The following is a 23,015-nucleotide window of genomic DNA, read 5'->3' as shown; positions in this document are numbered from 1 at the left end:
TTTCCAGAGCCAAACATTAAAAGACTTTTCATTTTAATGATCACATTCTTATACATCAGTGTTGTCTCATTTTAATTCTTAAAAAAAAAGAAAATACCTTCAAAGTCCCCATCTCTGGCTTTTGCTGCAAGTTCTGAGGATGATATACTTTCTTGACATAAAGCACAGTCTTCCAATGCTGCATTCCTTAAACCATGATTAACTGTAAAACAATTCAAAAAATACTCATGTTTTTCCAATTTTCACTTAAAAGATTCATGTTAGAGCTTCTGGGATTAGACCACAGTAGCACCTTCTTACACTTCTTGCTTTCTCTCTACCCCGACACAAGCAGTGATTTACCAGTCTCCTATTCTTTGGGATGACAACAGAAATGAAAGATGCTGTTATTACAGGACATGCAGTCTTACTTCTGCTAGTATAGCAGCACCTGCATTTTATTTCCCAGTTCTTAACTCGGATCCTTTAAGACAAACAGATTTTGAGAACAATGAGAGATTCCCAAGGTGAATCACACATATCAAAGAGAAACCTCACCCCAAAACTCCTCTTTCTTTGCTCATTTGGTTCATGCTTACTTTGTCAATACCATCTTTTTTAATGCAAGAGTTGATCCATTAGAAATTACATCCATCCAAGTATTATTGATTAAAATATATTTCCCAGTGATAATTCTTTACAACCCCAGTTTCTTTATTACTCTTACTTGAAGGTTCAGGAGCTCTTGTGTTCTCTTTCTAGCAACTCTCTCTAATCCCATTTATTTATTTTTTAACATTAAAAAACCCCAAAAACCAATCTATTTTCACATCATGACAGGCTGCCACCATAAAACTGTTGTGAAAAGTTCAACCAAAAGTGACAGAAGACTGTAAGGCATGTTGTGAATTATCCCACTGTAGAATTGATATCGGAGTGTAGGTTTTTCCTGCTAACTTGATCCAACTTTTAACTAAGTGTTTCACATAAAAACCTCAGTGCTTTTAAATCAAACTGGGGGAAAGAAAAAGTTTTCAATCTGGTGGAAAGGAAGTAGGGGGGAAAAAAAAAAGAGCTCTGGTCACTTTCAGATGCTGGTAATTCTAATGATAACAAATGACAAAGGTAATTGCAGCCTTGCTGGGATGACATGGTTATTCTTAGATAAGCTGGCAGATGTGCCACTTAGAAAAGAAATAATAAAAATGGTCACAGGAAAAAAAATATTTTGTTGGCCCATGATCTAGTTCTGGTTCCATTACTTTAATTATCTAGAATTGAAATGTGGTATTTTTCTATCTTGAAGTCAAATTCTTCAATTTCTTCAAGACAGGACAGATTTCAATATCTTACTGAGCATTCCCATCTTACAGTCTGTGCTTTGGGCAACTTAAAATGCACTCACTGTAAAACAAATCTGGGGGGAAAAATAAATCTGTAAAATCCAAACCCTGCATAAATTATGGCTATAAACTATATGGGCTACGAATACTGTGCTGCTGTTAAATATAGAAATATGGAAACAGCAGATGAATTCTGAAGACTTTAACTCTAATATTTGCCTTAAGACAAACTCATGTGTTCCTATCCAATGACTTCATCCTGTTTACAGTCTGTTTTCATGACTCCTTTTAAACTTAGGTGAAATCACTGTACAGTGAATCCTGTCAAAATGATAACAATGTGTTAGGGGAATTTGTGTCAAACAGTTTATGGACCCCCATGGGGCTACCAGCAGAAATTCATTATAGAAAACAAATGTTTAGGTCTTTTACCTTTCTTCTGCTTCTCCTTGTCCTCTGTTTCAGGTTTGGTTGCCATAACTTCAAACAAGGTCTTTAAGATACTTCTCAGATCACTAGCATAGTTTGTCTGCAGCTGGTCAGCAACACCTTAGAGTTGGAGAAAAAGGGTAAATAATTTCCAGACTGTTTCACCATCCTCTAAAAAATTACTTAAATCTGCCTGTTAGTACCAGTAATGGCCTCACGTATTTTTAGGGGATCACTTGCTCACATTAGGAATAAAAATTGAACATCTGATTAAACTAATTCTCCATAATGGCCAATTTACATTCTGGTTTTCATGCTACCTGCAAGTCTATACATATCAATACATACATCCTTTGGCAGGAAATGCTGAGAGATTCATTTTGCATGAAGACACAACTGCTAAGGTAAAATTTCATTCCTTTAACACAACAGGGCATCACCAGGGAAAAATCAAACCTAATACAAGTCCAAATTATTCAACACTACAGGTCTAGGATGTCAGCCTCTCTGATTCTGTAAGTTCCAAACAGTTCTAAACAAGACTGCAAGTCAGGCCCCAAAAGCAGAGTTTTCCTGAAACTTCATTTCTAGTCCTTTCTACCACAACTTGATCTGCAAAACCCCAAAAAAATAAACCAAAACCCCCACCAATAATAGTCTAATAATCCAGTGATTCTCATACCTGAGATACAGACAAAAAGGCGGTGAATAAGATCATTACTGCCATGAAATCTAGATCTGATCTTCTCTCGTGTGGCAATTTTGGCAGCCTGCAAGGCGAGCTGGATTTCTTCCTGATCAATGTCATCAGATGAACAAGAACTTGTCATTAAACTGCTGTCAGAGAAAAAAAATAATGTAAAGGAAAGTAATGCAAATCTTCACTCAGTTGTTCAGGATGTTCAGCAAATCCTAAAGGATTTATGACTCAGGCAAGACTCTATAGTACCAGAACTAATTGCTGTAAATTCTTGTTGAAGTGAATCAGCATGCAACCAATCACCATCATGTTTGATTTTCACTCTGTGACAGCTGCAAAAAAACTTTAAGCAGAAAATCACTTGTCTGTGTTTTACTGCATTTTTTCCTTAGCTGTTACAAAGTGCTGTGCCATTTTTCACATTAACTTCTTCCAAAAGCTCAGTCCTGAGACCATAACTCCACCAAAAATCCTGAAGGGGAATATAAACCTAAAAATGTGAAGGTCAGTTCTGAAGTCAACTTAGAAATTTACGAACATGGAAATTATTTGAAGAAAAAAAATTTCTGAATTATGTTACCTTAATATAGCAAGAACAGAATCTAACTATAACTTCATCCAAAAAAATGGAAATAGCAGTTATAATATATGATTTACACAGTAGAGGTAAGTTAATTCCCTTCTAAATGTAACATTAGAAATTGCTGAAATGTCAAACTATTGTAAAGAATGGCTCATCAACTCTAAAGACATTTAAATGTGACACCAAATTCTACCCAAACTTGCATTTTTCTGTTAAAAACCAGATGTCAGACTTTCCCACACTTTTACCACCACCACCCCTACCACTTTTCTCTTACAGAGAAGAAGCTTGAAACATCTGATACAGCAAAGAAGCCTTGGGGAGAATCTTCAAGTATCAGGAATTGCCTTAAGTATTTGTAAATCAAGATTTTTAAAACAGGAAGTACTTAGGGGAAAAGTAGCAGTTTGCCCCTAAAATCCCTTAAATGGGACTAGAGCACAGGATATAACTACAATGAAGTCCTAAGGACCAAATGATACAGAAGTCTTCTTACTCCACTACATTCAAGTCAGAGGGAACACTAAACCATCTCTCTCCACATATTGAAAAGAAATTATTATTGCCAATTATTACAAAAAACTAGACTTTTTTACTTAAAAATCATACTTTTGCTGTCCAAAACTCTAGCACTCTTCACTTTACAGACAACTACCATGTTAAAAGAAGAGTTACTAACTACATGTATAAGTAGCATGTATAACAAAAAAGTAATATTAAAACATTTTGAGTTCAATCTGCTTTTTTCAGGTGCAGAAACATTCACCATCTTGCAGATCTCATCCTCATGGCAGTATACATGAATAGTTATTCTGGGAGAAGACACACAGGTAACATAATTATAACAAAATTTTATAGGATATTGTTCTCAAACTCTACCTGTAGGCTCCACAGATAATCCTTTGAAATATAAAAGAGAAATAATTATGCCACCCAATCTTACAAGCCCTGGGAAAAGCAGACTGAAAATAAATAAGTACTGGAGGTTAGTCATTGATAAAAATATCAGTAGAAGATGTATAGCATGAGTACCTTAACTGGCCCCCTTCCTTTCAAACACAGAGTAAAGACTAGGCTTGCAAGAGACTCATTTTGTTCCTGTTATCTACTGCTACTAACAAAAGAAAATTCTTGTGAAGAGATGTTATTTCTATGTTTACAGTTCCAGCAGCACCACGACTGACTGGGCTTATCAAAGACACTGAGAATGAAGTGAGAATTCTCTTTCAATTTTCCTTTGTGTTTCCATAGGGGATATGATAGATATTATAACAGCAAGCCTGTCAGTGTGCAAAGGGCTGTGTTCAAGACAATGAAAATGTACAAATGTGGTTTACAAAGGAATAAACTGAAAGGCAGAGAGAGCCAGGAAGAGATTCCTGACTCGCAAGGGTATGCAGTCAGAGGATGCCTATTCACACAAACCCTCTCACATACAGATAAGGGACTTTGCCTTGCAACACAACCAAATAGGCTCTAATTCTTGTTTATATAAGAACTTTCTTAGTGATGCACACTTATGCACTATAAACTGCTCTCCAAGGCAAGCAGGGACCTCCTGACAGAGTCAAATGCAGTCTGTATAATTATATAACCCCAACACAAAGGTCTCTCCAAAACTCCCAATACACAGAAACTTTAGTGCAGGGGAAAACAGGGCTACTGAATCAAGGATGACTTTTCCCTCCAAATCACAGCTGAAAAAATATTTCAAAGGAAGGTGTTAAGTGGGCAGAGAGCTGTGAAGGGTGCTTTTCAAGAACACAAGCCACTTGGTCCTCTGCTGTTTTGCAGAAAGGAAGAAAGGCTCATCCCACAATTCTGACCAATTTTAATAATAATGTTGGCCTTTCTGAGCTTCCTCCAGCTGGGAGGAATGCATTTTTACCTACTTCATTCAGGGAATGTGGTTTGACCTACTTCTGTTGCAGACTATTCTGTTAGATTTTGTGGTGTGTCATTAAGACTGGCTGGGACTGTTTTGTCCTCAAAATCCCCAGCACAGAGCACATGTGAACTGCTCCAGCATGTCTGTACACTCACATTTATGACATACTTTCATATGCACACTCCTATGCAAACTACAGTATTCACACACAGGAGACTCAGAAAAGAGGATATTTTGTACTTGGGATCACTTGTGCTACTACAAAGCAAAAAAGTGAATGCTCCAGAAAAACTGAAAACTGGACCTAAGAATTGCTACAGAGCTTCAAACAATTACTCTGCCTTTACCAAGCCAAGTTAGACTTAGACAAAAATGACTCTCAAAGAACAACCAACAATCATTTGTTCTTTACTTTATAGTATATCTGTTAAAGAATATAGCCAAAATTTTAATATTGTAGAGACAGAAATACTGTAAGAACAGAAACTGCAATTGTTTCAGATAAACAGCAAAAAAGACAGCTTTTTTTTAACACAGCAAGGTATCCCAAACAGCAATGACTGCATCCATGCAAATAGATTCTCATGATTTAATAAACTGATACTATAGAAAACAAACTTGAAATGTGATCTACAGTGTAGCTTCCATTATGTTATTGTTGGTTTTTGGTTTTTTTCCCTTTAAAGGATAACTTTCCTGCTTGGCCTAACATGAATAATTTGGATCAGCATTCTCAGCCACCACCAGATATTTAGGAAGCATTTCATTAATGTCAGACTTGGCTTGGATCTGGAATGTTTCACAGCCAGAATCTGCAGAATCATGTCTCATTGCACAACACAAACAGCCATACTACTGCTAGAGACAAGTCTTTGTTTTCTCAACTCTTTGGTTGAAAGGAACCCTAAGTAACCCAATGAATTAAGTTACAAAGAGGTATCACCAAAACACACATGGAACTCCCTATGTCAAACATTTATCATATATACCATGCTTATCATGCATTAATTTTTCAGACTAAAAACATTGCAATGCTAACACAACTGAAAGTGAATATAAAGAAATAAAATGTTATGGCAAATGCTGATTCCAGTCAGTAAATCTGCTCATACCTTATAAAGGAACAGATACCCTGTGGCAGATAAAATTAATTAGCTTTTTGCTTAACTTGGCTTCAGTCACCCATTTTAAAATTACACTTCACTTACTGCATTAGAAGAATTGTAAGACTCTTTCAACACTTTCAAGGTGTATCTCTAGAATGGTTACCTGGTCTAAAGGCTTTACTGTGAAATTTAGCCAAATATGTACAAGCAAACAAAAGCCAATAATGTAATTGTACCTAATACAATCTTTTACCAAGATGTGATCTGCTTTATAGCTTTTGTGTTCCAAAGGACACTTCTGAGCCAGTTTAAGTAGCAAAATAATACACTGTATAATGGAAAACAAGACTGTGGAACAAGAAGGTTACAACAGACATTTTCCAAAGTGGACAGACATTTTAAGTAACCATCTGTGACTCTGTAGGCTTTGAGCTGTGCTTGTTGGTCATTGACACTCATCCAAACCAGTGAAAGCAGCAAAGTCTAAAACAACAACCAAAGTCAACCAATTCAACGTTGGTCCAAATTTAAATATTTTACATTTATGCTCAAAACATAGCAGCAGCTGGAAAAATCTGTGTCCACTCACTGATGTCTCCTTTCAAATTTTTTAAAAACTACAGTTCTTTAAAACTGAAATCTGCTCTGCACAAATGCAGAATATATGAGAAGAAAACTCTGTAACAATATTGCAAATGTTTACTAGAAAAGTAAGTAACAATAACATTCACTTTTTATCCAATCTAAAATACTTTCTCTTCCACTTGAATTTTTTCATCCTTATGGTAAATGAAAAAAACCCAAACCAAAGCGTTTGCAGGCAAATCTATGTTATTCATTGTACATAATTTCTAAAACAACTTCACCAAGTTGGTACATTGCTCCCACTGATATTTGTGCAGCCTCTACCTGGAAAATTCACCACTAACCTGTCAGCCAAGCTAGTACTCTTACTCTTCTAGAAAGCTGTAGTAACTCTGGGTTCCAATTTGCTAAAAAGAACAAAAAGCAACTCCAAAGGCCATGTAAAGGTTCAAACACAAAGTTTAGGGAAGGCAAAAGTTGCATACATGAGAAATGGCAAGAGGAAAATTATAGAGGTTTAGGTAAGAGATATGTAATTCCCATATCAGTAAGAAAAAAACCCCTAACCTACTTCCCATCCTGCTTTTTGCAGTACTTGTAGTGTTTCTTTAAGAAACAAACAGAAAGCTAAAACCTGTTGGTTTTTAACATGTGCTATGTTAAAAAATTCTGATATGGTTGGCTTCTTACAATTATTTTAAGTGAAGTGGGTGGCTGCACACTCAATTTTAGAGTCACTTAAACCCAAGCCAGAACATTATATGCTATTATTTAGGTAATAGCATGTAGTTTTTTAGGTAAGGACTATGTTTTTAGGAATGACCCCAGAAGCTACATTTAAAGGAGACTAAAAAAAAAAAAACCATTAACGCAGAACTTTATTTCTTGTCTTCTAAACCCTAATACTTTATTAAGTCAAGAGGGTTTTAAAATATAACCCCATAGCTATTTCCTCTCTCTTTTAAGAGAAACAGCTAGAGGGTGAAAAAAACCCACCAATCAACCCACCCACACTTAAAGCACACCAAGGCTTCAGAACTTAGTCTTGAAAAACAAATAATATAACTGCATGCAAATCCCTCTAGCTAGAAATCACCAAAAGAACTGGACTTGACTAGGTAACAGTATTATCACAAGTATGAGCAATGCCCAGTTCCATTCACAAGACATGTGCTAGAAGCCCCATCTGCTGTCAACCTTCTGAATTCCTCAGTGGGGGAGTTAATTTTCCTATGCTGCAAGATTTGCAGAAGTCTGTCCTTAGCTTTTTCTTGCCTTTGTAGAGGTAGGCAGCCTGAGGTTGGCTCATTAAAATAAGGAATTTAGCTAACAGGATTATCCATATGTCCTAGGTGATATCTTCAGTCAGGAAAAATCCTGAGGATTGAACTCTATTGAATTTGAAATCAACAGCAAGAACTTCTGCTCCAGACTTTGGCAGCTTCTGTAGCTCCCCACTCTGCTGGAATAACATCTTGAATCTTTCCTCAGCTGTTCAGACCTCAAACTGCAGAGCATTCTCACTTGGACTTTGCAAAAGCCACAGCTGTTAAAGCAGCATCTTGCTAAAGAGATCCACTCTAAGAAACTCAGCCCAGCAGAACTTATGGCTTACTCAAACTCATTAACACTCTGCACTGGGTTCTCAAGATGAATGCAAAGATACAGTATTTCAAATGGAAACTAAAATAAACAACAGTGCCAGTGCAGAATTTATCAACTTTAACAGTGCTCTCTCTCAAACAGCTTTTTTGGTCATTATAGATAAAACTTCTTTAAGTGTGCATGCAAGTGAACAAATAACTAAAGAGCATTGGTAATGAACAGTGGTACTTTCTAACCATCAAATTTAATGTCAGATATTTGCAAGGTACCACCACATTTACTGCTTTTCCTAAAGTTTAAGCCAAAAAGGGATAAAACCTGCAAGATAAAGTTATTTTAAAATTCAAGAAAAAACAGAACAGAACAAACAAGTAGTTAGAATATTGCTTGGGGTCTACTATGACTTTTCAATTCCACCATGACATTTTTTCCAACACTTTCTTGTAATCAAACTCGCGTTTGAAGGTCTCAATCATTCACTCACACTGAAAAAGGATAAATAAAATAAGATAACAGAAATATTTAAACTTCAAAAATATATACTGAACTGGAAAAAAGGAAAGTGAAAACCACAAGTAGTATAGGAATTATGATGAAATGCTGTATAAAACCAGCTCTGGTATCCAAGGCAGGGATAGAGAAATATCAGTCCCAGCTTTTACACTTTATGCAGAACTTGGATACCTGATACAAATATTTCAGGGCAAAGAATAATTTTATACAGCTCATTAGCAATGTCCTCTGCCATAGGCAAGCCACAGTTCTGCATGGCATTGCAACAAGTGGATTACTTAATTTAGCATCAAGTTCCTGCAGATCCACTGTTGACTTGCAGCTCCTGTGTGTGGCAGAAATGGAGATGGAGATGCAGCTTCAAAAACTCTGAGGGACAGGGAAACTTATTAGCACAACATTTTCATATTGCTTCCACCAGTTCCCTCAAAAAATAACACAGAATGAGCAGCAGAAGCATTAATGCATCCTAGGGTATAGGAGAATCCCACAGAAATTCCATAACCAGATGTGGTAGTCAAAGCTAAGAAAAGTGAATTAAAGTATTAGGTGAAACCTTCAAATTTTAGCTAGAAAAGACAGGTTTCTCTTTATTCCTTATCTTCAGCACTGTGGTATGAGGAAATCCTCTACTTTTTTCCTCTAATCTAACTGTGGTTTTACAATGTATCTTTAGGCATGGACAAAACCTCTGCAAAAGCTGCAGTTACTATAGTGATTTTAATTACACAATCTGAAAACTCCCAAACATGCTATTCCACGGGTTTTACTGGGAGGAAAAAAACCTAATCTGTAAAATAAAACCTAATTTCTGAAAGCTAGTAATTTTGTTCTATAACTATCACAGGGAACACCAAGTGACATTCAACAGCAGATTTTTTACACATCACTAAAATGAAAATGATTATAATTATGGCCAAATTACTAAAAATGAAAATTGCAACTGAGCTACGTAGAAACAAGAACACAAACCCATTATGATCACTTTGTGTCAGTCTCCAGCCATATGGTATGTTTGATATGCCTCTTGGAATACAGCCCCCAAATGGCAAATTGTGGGTTGTCTACCAATCCTGCCACAACAGTCTTACTGCCTTTGTCACTGATTCTAGTCAGCCTAAAATATTGCCCTATTTTACTTGATTTACACAGAGAGTAATATATTCTATATTTAGTTCAACCACATCGAACATTTTGGCACCTCTTAAATATAAAGTTTATCATTTTAATAGGGAAAGACCAAAAAAACTTCCAAGAACTGAATTTTCACCTTCCCACTGTAACAAGCACTTGTTAACACCAGCTGTCTGGGTTATTCCTCAGAAAAAATAAAATCTGCATCCAGTTGCTTGTTACTAAAGACAAAGATATGCATAAAATATAAAATACCCTGTAGAATATCTGAGGAAGGAACACTGTGACTTAGAAAATGCTGCACCATTTGGAGATTGAAATTTTTTTTTTTTGTCTTGCAGAGTGAAGAAAAAGATAGGCATGAAACACATCAAGAAGAATCCTGGCGGTGAAAACCCAGAGACATCTGCTCCAGTCACATATGTCTCACTGACTAAAATCAGAAGCAAAAGCTGACAGACCTCATCAATGTTGACTTTTTTTGTTTTGCTGGTACTGCTCAGCTGGTTGTTGGGGCAAGGGATTTAGCAACTAAACAAAAAGACTGTATACATCAACCTATTTATGACTGTGTTAATACTGCCCTCACACTGCTTGAGTGACAGAGCTGTGCAAAACAGCACAGACTCTCACTGCCTAAGACAGACACACAGTTTGCAGCTCAAAATCATCAGGCAGGAACAGCATCTATACTGGAAGTGATTCAGATTTGCTCAAGCTACAAACACTTTTCTTTTCCCATTGAGCTCTTTATTTCCAGGACTCCAGTACAGTACCTGTAAAGCCATTACTAACAACCTTTTTCTGGTTGTGAGCAATCTCTCTTTCATAAAGAAGAGCTCTACAGGGAAAAAAAAAAAAAAAAAAAAGTAGAAAGAAAATCTACAATAATGTACTGATCAAACCAAAAATTAAAGTAATGCTTCAGTGTAACCTGACCACGTTAACACAAAGGTAAAAGTGCAAAGCAGAAGAACTGGAGACAGAGCTGATCAGGTAGACTGATCAGTCAGTAAAAATGTACTGTTAATGTATTTGTTGTACTCCATATTATGATCTACAAGATCCCCAGAGTAGCTGTGGTCTCTATTAAAACCTGCAGGCATGTAGTTTGTGCTGTAGGTTTGCTAGCTTAAGCTCTGGACCATGAGATGAAAGAACTGAATTCTCCTACTACAATTCGCAGTCCTGGAGATAACCAAGTTTTTTCTCCTTCTTGAATCCTTTTCAAGACACTGAGATCTACTGGTGAGAAAGCACTGCATAAAAACTGCTTCCATAAGAAACTGTCCACCCATGTGAATTTTGCTTGGCCTGACAGATGGGCAGGAAACTGGCTCAGAACTCACACTCAATGCTGATCAATGGTCTGTACTTGGACTGACCTGCCACAAGCAGGAATCCCCAGGGATGGACACTGGGCCTCACATGTTCAGCATCACCAACACCAGCTGGATAACAATACTGTGAGCAATATCACCAGGTTGCTGGTGACACCACACTGGTGAGGTGGACAAGTCAGCAGGGAAATCCATCTCACAGACCAGGACAGGCTGGAACAGTGAGCTGGCAAGAAGAGTGTGGAGTTTAACAGAGACAAGTGCAAGGTCCTGCAGCAGTGATGGCACCCAAGAGCCTAGCACAGCCTGGGATCCTTTGCTGAGGGGAAGCTGGGGGACCTGGTGCACAGCAGGAGCTGAGCAGGGGTCAGCAGTGAAGCTGCTGCAGCGCTGAAAGCAAATTGGACGCTGGGATACACCCACAAGGGCACCACTATCAGAGATGAGAGATGTGACCACCCCAAACTACCAAGAGCTTGTCAGGCCACACCTAGAATGCTCCTGTGTCCGGCTGTGGTCTCCACAGCTCGAGAAGAGGAACAGACAGACTGGAGAGCAACCAAAGGAAGGCCATGAAGGTGATGGAGAACCTGTCCTACGAGAAGAGACTGAAGGAATTCAGTATTTTATTCTCTGGAGAAGGCCCCAGGAGACCTCATCACAATACATAAAGAGTGGCTGTAAAGAGGATGGAGGCTGACTCTCCACAGGGAGGCACATTGAAAGGACAAGCTGTACCAGAGGAGGTTTCATCTTCATATAACAAAGAAATATTTTACACTAAGAACGATCAATGTCTGCCCACATATACACAAATACAGATACTCTGAAATATCCAGATAAATATCCCACTCTAATTGCTGGCAGAGTCTTGCTGTTTTGGCATAAACTTGAGTTAATTCATTGCAGATATTGCCTTTTATAGACTGTAAACAATGTGCTAAAACTTCACCACCGACTTATGTAAATACCTAAAATAGTAGAAAAAGATACCAAAAACCACCAGGAGTTATGCTGCAATGACATATGTAAAAAAGTCCCAACCTGTTGACTAGGGAAAGCATCTCATGTAACATTAAGGTTAGTTTTACGAGTTAATACTTATATTTAAAGTTCTCATTTAATGGGTCTTTATAAACTTAAAATGCAGAAGGAGAGTTTACTAAAGTTTACTCTAGGCAGATAAACACTTGAATACAGATTCATCAGTATTTCTTCCTCCCTGGCACTGTTACATCAAAAACTCAAATGAAACTCGCAATCAACTAATTGTAACTACCCTGTTCTTCTGTTATCTCCCTTATTTTTCCTCATCATTCCCAAATCAACATTTTTCATGCATTTTCTAGCTCCAGTCTTTTAGAGAACTTAGGTCCAATCTTTGAGCATATATCAAGACCTCTCAATCTGTTAGCAGATGGGCAGCCTTCACTCAGGTTTCCACTCAAATTAATGGCTATATCAGGAACTTGCCCAGTAATTCAAAAGCTGAACAAACTCCTGCAGTCTATTTCTAAAAACTACTGACTTTACTACTTTGAATACTTAGATGGGTAAGATTTCAGGCATGTATTTTATTAGCTGCCTGCTTACAATGTAGTAAGTTATAGTTGTTTTAAAAATAACATCTATGGAAATAAACCATTAAAAAGGAAAAACAGAATGGGTGTTTTTTCATGGAGCTACTATAATCAATGGAGCAACTGCCACTTTCCCACTGTAGGGCAATTTTCACTCCAGTCAGCAAAGTTATTTCACAATCACACTGATGTACAAAAGACTTCTGCATCACCTTCAAAGTCTGCATAAAAGCAGTTTCTTGGAAACTTTCTAAAATACAAAGAACTCACTTATTCTTTGCTGAGAAAGCCAGCTACTGCTACAGGCATCTCAAGTCTGGATACTACTTAATGAGCCTTTTGCAAAAAATTATCTTCTGAACTGGGTGAACATTTAATTTCTTGACCATCAGACCTCTGAGACTAGAAAGAGGAACATTTTACACAGATCAGGTACCAATGAAATCATCAAACTTTCCTTAGCAAAACCATTTGAGAATCCAAACCACTTGTTTGAAAGGTGCTCTGGGATCCAAAGAGTGGGAATTTTCTCCCTGGTTCTTCATTTGGAAAACAATAAATGTACATTTATACAGAATTCCATATACACAATACTTCATTGTTTCAAATCAATTCCATCTGTTTTTAATTTCCAGCTATTTAATCCACTATTAGTTCAACATTACTACTGCAGTTAAACTTGTTTTGCTATCACAGCTAAGTTTTCAGAAGATATTCCCAAAACATGCTGCAATCTGACATGACTGCCAGTCTCAGTACTGATTATTTAATAGCATAAAGGAATTATTTGTTTCACAGAAGGATGAAAGGCCACAAAGGTATTTCAAGAATTCTATCTTTAGCCCATTTTTTTCAGATAAAATTGCCAATGTTACATTTAATGTCTAATTGTTAAGTGTAAATAGCAAGAAATTAGGTACATTAAAATAGTGTATTTCAGAAGAAAAAGAAAAAAATTCCCAAATTAATTATTATTTTGGATATGCATATAGCATCGTGGAAAACCTAGTTATTTCAGAAAATAACATTTTAGAGATTGTCTTTGCAAAGAAGATGTTTGTTGTAGTAAAGAAATAATGCAGCTCTAGAGAAGCTGTTTAATGGTCAAATAAAACTCTCTGAAGAGAGAGCAGAGGAGTACCTAAAAATAACATTCTAAAAAATTATACAAATAGATGCACTGAATATTACTATTCCATGCACAAAGATTTAGGAACATACTACTGTGAAGCACTTAAACTTCAGAGGGTTTCCCTTATTTCATTAAAATGAGTCATTAAAAGAAGTTTTAGCTGTTTATAGACTAAGTCTTTCAAAAGGGGAAAACTTTTGTCATTATAGTCAAGCAGGCACTTTGCTGGTTTGTTTTACTGAACCACAAACTACAATAGCTACATGTCTGGAAATATCCATCAGATGCAGAAAAACAGGCAACTTAGATTTCATCAAGCCACCCAGGATGATGCAATGCTGTATTTCAGTGGACAAGAGCACAAAGGCACATGTACAAATATTGCCTTAGAAATCAAACTTTCTTTGACCTAACTACCAATGCAGTGGCTAATGCAGCACTAATGTACAAAAGCAGACCAATAAGGCCTTCAAAAGAGGTGGTGCATCTAATCAAGACTTATTCTCACTGCTCCAGTTATTCCTGAAGAGTCACTGAGGCTACATCTACCATCCCTTCAGACAGCCCTGTGTGAAACAGTCTTCGATGTATACAGTATTTGGAACAGGGCAACTGCTGCATGCAGGTGAACTGAGTTTTGTCTGAAGAACAGTCAAAAGGCAATGTATTCAAAAATTAAAACAATGAAAAACATGTTTTACTGCATCTTTCTGCCCTTACTTTAAAAATACAAAGCTTTTAAAAATTGAAGACAGGTACATCCTAAAAAAACCCCAATTTTTATTTGTAGTATTGCATCTATCACTATTAGAAAAGTCATTTTTATCTCCTCTTTTTATCCCCACACATAGATGAAATTTGAAAATCCTGATGTTCAAATGAAGTTCTGGGGAGAGAAAACCAGATGACAAAGAGAGGACAAGAAGCAGTGGACAATCTACATCAGCTGAAATGGTGGTATTTCAATCTGTCTGTACCAGAGCAAAAGTATTACTGCACACAGTGTATGCAATACAACTCATACATGTATGTTATGCAAACAATGAAAAATGTAAAGATCTCATTTTTATGCTTTAGATACACTTCTCTGCCCTAATCTTAATTCTTCTATCACTCCCATTAAGTGCTTTGAAACAATTAAAGTTAAAACCCCCAGGCAGTTTCAGAGGATGAGAATATAAAATAGTATTGCTAAAAACACCAAGGTCATGGTTTCAATCCCTGTATGGGCCACTTACTTATGAATTGAACTCTACAACCTCTGTGGGATTCTTCCAACTCAAAATCTTCTGTAAAGTAAGAAGCAGTTCTTCACTATACCCTTACCAGTGTCGGCCAGCAACAGGGTGTAAGATAAACTGTTAACTGGAACATCTTTTATTTTACAAGGCAAAACAAAATAGAAAAAACATGTTTTCTAGCTAAGAAAAACATTTGTAACTTGTCAAGCTACAACCTGAAGTGTCTCCTAAGAACTGCTATATGGATAAATAAGTGAGATCATGGACATATGTAAGTGATTCCTGCATGCACTAAAAACTTTTCCATAAATAGTTGCCTCACATTTGTCACAGCACTGAAGAAAGCTGGCAGGTTAAAAAAAGAAAAAACAAAACCAAAAAACACCTGTTGTTGAAAAGGAAGAATACTCAGAAGTGTTGCTGTCACTTGATTAGTTCAATGGAAATTTGTAACCAAGCATAAGTCAATACCATTCGTCAAATCTGACTGCAAAGCGATGTTATTACCTCAGAGCGTATATGCTGGAGAGACTACATGTAGTGACAGAAACACTCTCATAGTCACTGCTGGAGATGGAGCTGAGGGGGGAATCACGTAAGCCATCCTGAGAACTGAAAAAACACACGAAACAAAATGAACCGCTGAGGCAAGCAAAGGCAAAAACAGCATTGCGCTAAGTCATGGCTTCTCATGGCTTAGACAGAAATAAGAATCAACTGGCAGTTGCATTTTTTGCTCTTCAGAAGATGATACAAACCTATTCTGTTTTCTTCCAAAAAGGACAGGCAATTCAGCAAAGTCATTGGGCACACATCTTACAACAATCTTCAATTTAATTCATGCCATACAGTTAAAATATTCAGGAAATACCTGTGGGTCTTATATTTTCATTGGAGATAGAGGGAATAGCATGCCCTTGCTGCTAAATGTGGTATAACCTGAAACTGAAGACATAACAGAACTGAAGGTTCAAAAAGTCACTTTGAGTTTCAGCCCAAAGCACAGTAAACCACACACTTCCAAAACTTCTGAATATTGTGAAAAGTTTGACCTACATTCGCTCCCCATTGGAAGGAAAAGGTTTGTTAAAAAACAGAAAGTTGACACTTTGGTGATGGAGCTGTCCTTAAGTTTGCTCAGTCCCTGTTAAGTGTCATATATGTACCTCAAATTTTGTGCTTTAAGCCAACAGATATCCAGGAAGGAGCAGTCCCATGGCAAACCACTGACACTTAGTTGAAATCCACTAGCTACTAAGTAAAAGGATATGACTAATTTAAATGAATGGTTGACATCCCTGGACTGATGAAAAGCCTCTAAATAACACATCATCTCAGATCTTACATCATACTATCAACAAAAACTAGGATTAGAGGAGTAAAAATAGTTTCAGAAGCACTTATAAAACTATCTTGCAAAGACCAATTTCTTGTTTATGTAACAATTTACTGCTTGGCTACTGGAAATTCCACAAGCTGAGGAAAAAAAAATGAGATAAGAGGATACATAATCTTGAGCAGAGATATCAAAGTTGTATTTGCTCTAGGCAGTGTAGAAAATTCATTTAACCCAGCTGAACTCAAATGTTCAGACAATAGAAATCTTTGGACAATGCAAAGAAAAACCTAAGAAACATCTCCAGTTAAAAGAGAGATAGTTCTATAGGTCAGGATTATTTTACCTTACCTTCACCACAATTATTAGTAGATTTTTTTAATGTCCTTTTGCCTTTTAGATATATGCAAGCCAGTTATGTTCCAAACTCTTCTTCTGCCAAATTTACTATTACAGCTATTTTTTCAGCTAGAAGTCTGGAAGAATGCTTAAGGGGAATTCTTCAAAGCACTGTATGAAAGGTATGTGCTCTAATCCCACTAAGAAATAATAGGATTTGTTTGCATACCTCCCACTAATCACTTGGAAAATGTACCCCTTCATGTTTCTCATTTCTGACTGCCAATTTGAAAATAAATCCCAAGTGTACCATGCTTTAGTTGAAAGGAGAGACTTCACAACCGGAAAAATAATTTTATCAGACTTGAACAAAAATCTATTTAACTTTCATTCGTTTTATGTAATTTCCCTTGCTAATTCTGCTCATTATGAAGAGATATATGCATTTAAACAAAGGCTTACTCTTTTATAGCTCATCACCTTTACCCATCCAATCTTACAATATGGTCATGCTACTAAAATGTAATTTTACTATCTGTTTTACAGCAGCTAAATGATATTAAAAAAACCATTAGCACACAATTTCACACCATGATTAGGCAGGTGTGGTAGTGTGCTTGCCCCCCTTTTCCTTTTAAACAAAAGCCAGAAATGGCAGTCTGGATGTCTGTACCCAAATAGGGCTCTGGGGAGACAGGTAACACCACTCTAGTCAAGGGCCATGAATCTTGCACAGCAGCTGAGGGCTACTTGAGCACACACCAACCAAAGTACAATGGGTATGCAAATATGACTATAAGTCACTTAGCCCAAAAATAGTGGCCAGTCAAGGGCCTGTTGAGGTCTCCTGTGTGGCAGCAGGCTGCATGCCAGGATTCCCCTGCAGGGGTGCCTCTCATGATTACTCCTCAAGGCTCAGTGAATCCTTGTCACATCAGATACTGAGTAAGTGAATTGGGAATAAGAGTGCTGAAATATTGAAATACTAGCTAAGTGATAAACAGATTGACTGCACATACATAAATAAACCTTTAGACATAAACCATTGATCACATCTGGGACTAAGTCTGGATCCAGCTGCAGCCACACTCCTCTCTGAACCTCAAGACTCAATGAAAGGGTCTTGCTGGCAGCTTTGTTTGCCACTACCCTCTATGCATTAAATACTGAAGTGCACCTTGCCATCTTACCTTGTTAAACTGCTCTTATATTTACCATGGAATTTTGCTAATTCATTGTCTTACAGCAAATACATCATTGCTTCTGAAGCACATCACTCTTCAGAATAAACTAATCTTTGAACCAGGAAACAAGAACAAGTAGCAAACTCAGCATCATCTTTTATGCTCTCACACCTGCCCACCATTTCCAGATTTTTCCTGTGTAACAATCTTGCCAGCTGATTTGGGTGGTAATAATTTTTCTCAAAGATGTCAGGTTTGCTGTCCTTGAATGCCTTCTGTGAAGCTCTGTCTGATATATTTACAGTCCAATCAAAATATCTCTGTTAGCAAAATTTAAGCACTTAAATTCAGTTTTCTTAGGTTCTAAAGTTTTTTACTTTCTTTTGTTTTAAAGAATTTAAGGTTTTAAGCTCTTACACAGGGCCCAAAGGGCTACATTTTTCGTAAGAACTCAAGAGTTCACACGTGGTTTTGGGGAGTTATATACTCTAGGCTAAAATATAAACCAAACCAACCACTACCTCTCTGCTAAGAGCAGATATTACTTATTGCACATATTGTTCCAAGACATGAAATCACTTTCTATCACCAGTTAACTATGTGGAATGGACAGTCTGAGAAACAAGGCAAACCAATAAAGACCTTCATGGTAAGCAAACCCAGTGAGCATAATGAACATAATGGCCCAAAGCCAGCTGGCATTATCAACCATCTCAATGCTATCTTTACTTTCACCTTCACAGATGTCTTCTGAACAGACAATAAACCTCACCTCATCTCTTCTCTGTACTTCTTCACCTCTCCTTTCAATCTTTTCTCACTTCATACCAGTACCTATCAGCACAACTCCTCATCAGTTCCACCATCTCATTGGTTTTTAAGCCTTGTCTTAGACTGTTGGCCATTCTAAACTGCTTTATAAATTTTTTCATTTTCCACTCCTCCATTTTTCTCTTGGGGCACAAAGCTGACCATGCTGAACGATCTGCTGACTTCAGGATTAGATATCCATCCATCTAGTCATCATTTGGCAATACAAACTGCTTGAACACACTTGACATAAACCACGCCCACAGACATTCATTTGTTGTTATAAACTGTGTAGTTTAGGCAATTACAACATGCAAACATTTTTGTCATTCCTGTGTATCCATATAGACTGAATTATTGTACTAGAAATAGTGTTTATTATATACAGTATTTATTACTAATTCATATTCAGGCTGTGACTTCACATAAGAAGTTCCGTGTTTATTTAGCACTAATAAATGGGACTCCAATAATAACTCTGTTTTATATTTTCTAAGTATTATTCTAACTAGCATTTAAAAAAACCCAGCAAAACAAAACAAAAAACCACAACCAACAAATGAAGACTGCAATATACCTACTGCTTTCCCTCTTGGTACACACAGTCTCAGGATAATTGTAGAGTTTTCTTCTTATTAACGTCTGCCTGAAGAACCTCTCCACTTTTCTAAGGTGCTGGTGAGGTGAGTCGACCTGTTTTTCCCATCTCAAGATTGACATTATCAGCTGATGATGGCTCAGCACACACATTCATTAGCACAATTATAAGAGAAAATTTGTGCATAAAACCACATCCTGCAGCTGAGAGCTGTGAACTCTTCCTTCCACGTCAGCCCACAGGTGACCTGAGCTTCACCATGTCATGCTCATTTGCAATAATGTTGTTTTGGATTGGGATTCATAGAACTGCTTAAACTGGGGAAGGTGGCAAAAGTTTTTCATTTGTAGGTCTTGAACGCCTACAGTGCCGTTTTAAAAATTACATTCTAGCACCAGCTCATCAAAACATAACTCTTCAGCACTTCTGATAAAATTACAGAATAAAGATTTGAGGGCATGGAGCAAACTGACATGGGGTGATAAGGCTGCCTCTTTTCATGGAAAACTGACAGACTGAACCAATGAAGCATTTACTGAAAGCCGCTGGCCACCTTTTGTAATATTCTAAAAAGAAGAAACAAACTGAAAGCCACCTTTATTTCATCCATGCTTTTTTCTACTGGAATATGTTTCTAGCCTCTTACATTTAATTAAAACTATTTCAGGAGATGGTTTCCTGATGAATGCTACTAATTGAATACAATTACTTTTCATATTACAACAGTTAATTGGCACAAGTATTGTTTGGCTCACTATATGAGGGCAGACTCTAAAGCCTTATGTGTCACACCAAATCCACTCAAAAATTATCTTTTAAAACTTTTAAACCTGTTATTTCAGAAATCCCTACATTGAAAGCTAATATGGTTCACTGTTGCCTTAACTGATATTTGGACCTAGTGAAAGGGAAGCTGGTATAAAACAGTGACACTAAAGCTTTGCACCAGCAGCTGTTATAGGATACTGCCCACAATCAGTGTTCAACAGGAGAGCTAAAAGACTGCCATTTCAAATTTGAGACTTGCACTGTTAAAAAGAAGGGGAGGAGAGACTGAAAAAACTAATTTATACTGACTGAATCTGAATTTGTCTAGTTGCATAAAGGCAATAAATAGAATAGTAGAAAGGGAACAAAGAACTTCAATCAACAGCCAGATAAAGGATTGCTTAAGGGAAGTATTACAGTTGAAAAGCTGATGTTTGATTCTCAATCAAGTACTATTTGCTTTTTGCTGCTAAGAATTTTTCTTTCTCCTGAACAGCTAGTTAAAAGACTAATCAGTACAAGACAATAAACAGACATATTTTTGTTTACATTAACTTGCACAGCTGTCCAGTAATTTTTTATGGAAAAAGCAACATTTTCATGCAAATATATACCCAATTTTCTTAAATCTTACTGTGATGGGAATACTATAGAAAAGCATGAATTTAAGACATTTAAGTTAATTTGCATTTCATTATCAATTAATCTAGTTTTTATAAAGGAATACTAGTAGAAAAGCTAGAAACTCAGACAAGCTAGAAAGGTACTTTGTGTGAATTTGGTTTTGTTTATTTTAGCAAATGTTAGCCATCCTCAAAATACAAATGGCTGAATGGCTCTTATCCATGCATTTATAAAGGTGGAATGACTTATCTTAAAGTTGCTGTACTGAAAATATGCACACATCACATGTTGCTAAGGAGTGAACAAAATAAAGTTCAGGCCAAAAAAATCAAAATTAGAAACCAACTGTCTGAAACAGGTGTTCATTTTTTTTAGAGTTATTCTAATATGCTGAGGAAATAAAATTGTAATATGTTTCCATATAGACTACTGTAATATATAAATATTGTACAATATAAAGAATTTAGGATTAAAGAATTGCAAGACTAAGAAAAGAGACAACTTGAATACCAAGCTAAAGAATAAATTATTCCTCATTCTAGACTTGTAATATAGATCAACAAATAGCAAAACATGCTTTTGCAAGGATGCCTCATTCTTCCTCCTTACATTGCAAAAGCATATGGCAAAATATTCTATATTTTAGTCCCCACAAGTAAATGCAAACAGTGCCAGCATGCAACAGCTGATGGACACAGGCAGAGCTTGCAGGAAGGGTGAAGGTAAGAAATTCTCCTCACTACCAACTGCAGCTCCTTTTGCCAGCTGTCAGGTGCACTGCAAAAGGCTTCATCAAGAAGGCTTAATTCAAACTGATCAAGGAAAAAAAAAATTGTGAAACTTAACCTAGACATTTTAAATAGATGTGCAGTGGAAACACAAGAAACTACACTTAATAATCCCTTTTTAATATCAGAACTGTTGTGAGGTCAGTAGGTAAATAAACATGCAACAGAAGCAGGTATTTAAGACTGAAACATGAAAACACCAGCATTGCATGACAATATCAAACAAGTTACCACATACTTGATAAAAATTAGCAAGTTTACATGGACTCCTCTGGAAAGAACAGAAAGACAAATATTTACAAAACACCAAAAAAATTATCCTCCCTCTTTGTAGTTTCCTTTCTTCTGTGAAAGAGCAGGTAGAATTTTATGTTTTAAAAAAAATCTGTATAGTTTGCTTCCAGCTGAAAGACAAGGAATACTAGATACAGATTTAAAGCTTGGTTTTGGGGTTAACTTACATCCTTTTTTACCCCAAAACACCAAATGGTGTTTTTTCATAGTTTTATCATCTTCTCTCCTATTCTTATAAGGCTTTCCCCCTTTAACAGTTTGTTTTGCTACATGACAGCCTTTATTCATTACCCTGTCCCTTCAGCAAATCAGATCTTTCATCTTTGCTAGTAATTTTCTCATATTTGCATCTCATTAGCACTGCAGCCCAAGACTCTCATGCTGTTGATGTTTTATATCTTTGACATACAAGCAAATAACAAAGAAAGACATATCAACAGCTATGCCTTAAAAAGCCAAGTAGTAGAGACCTGTCAATGACCAGTGATGGTCTGCTGTGTGACTCCATCAAGGGAAGTGCTATGGGATGTCATTTAGCTGCAATTCTCTAAAGAATTGTTTCAGAGAAAGCTTCAGGGTTGCCTAATTGTGGTCTTCCAGTCCCAGAAGAAAGCCCACAAGAAGGATGGAGAGAGGCTTTTTACAAGAGCAGGTAGTGACAGGATGAGGAAGGATGGCTTCAAACTGAAGGAGGGTAGGTTTTATTTAGATAGAAATTCTTTACTCTGAGGGTGGTGATGCCCTGGCACAGGTTGCCCAGAGAGTCTGTGAAGGTCCCATTCCTGGAAGTGTTCAAGCAGAGTCTGGATGGGGCTTTCAGCAACCTGGTCTAGTGGGAGGTGACCCTGGAACAAGATGATGTTTAAAGTCCCTTCCCCAAAGGGAACCCAAACCATTCTATAAAATTTTTAGTAGAAGAGTGTTTTATCTGTATTTTAAAGTCCACTGAATTTTGAGGCTAGACAGAGAAGCCTGAAATACCAGCTATTTCAGATACAAGAATTATTATGGAAAACCCATCTGGATCACAGAGATTATACCTATAATGTCATAGTGTGTAGTAAGATGACTGATGTTCTAAAACAAACAGTCTGTGTCACAAAATACACATTTGAG

The 23,015-nt window shown here is 36.9% G+C and overlaps 1 protein-coding gene across 4 annotated transcripts in view; it reads right to left on the bottom strand.

Moving 5' to 3' along the window:
- ZFYVE28 (zinc finger FYVE-type containing 28) overlaps positions 1-23,015 on the bottom strand; it is a 143,192-nt gene that overhangs the window by 14,194 nt on the left and 105,983 nt on the right. Inside the window, exons 9-12 of one of the 4 annotated variants that reach the window (XM_056490387.1) lie at positions 15,666-15,770; positions 2,434-2,588; positions 1,755-1,871; positions 98-202 (exon numbers count right to left, since the gene is read on the bottom strand). In XM_056490387.1, coding sequence (XP_056346362.1) covers positions 98-202; positions 1,755-1,871; positions 2,434-2,588; positions 15,666-15,770 — 482 coding nt within the window. The remainder of the gene's footprint in view (positions 1-97; positions 203-1,754; positions 1,872-2,433; positions 2,589-15,665; positions 15,771-23,015) is intronic. The other 3 variants (XM_056490388.1, XM_056490389.1, XM_056490391.1) reach the window with 3 other exon arrangements.

The sequence above is a fragment of the Oenanthe melanoleuca genome, chromosome 4, assembly GCF_029582105.1.
Source record: "Oenanthe melanoleuca isolate GR-GAL-2019-014 chromosome 4, OMel1.0, whole genome shotgun sequence".
NCBI classification, from domain to species: Eukaryota; Metazoa; Chordata; class Aves; order Passeriformes; family Muscicapidae; genus Oenanthe; species Oenanthe melanoleuca.
This window is presented reverse-complemented; position numbering and strand designations above follow the sequence as displayed.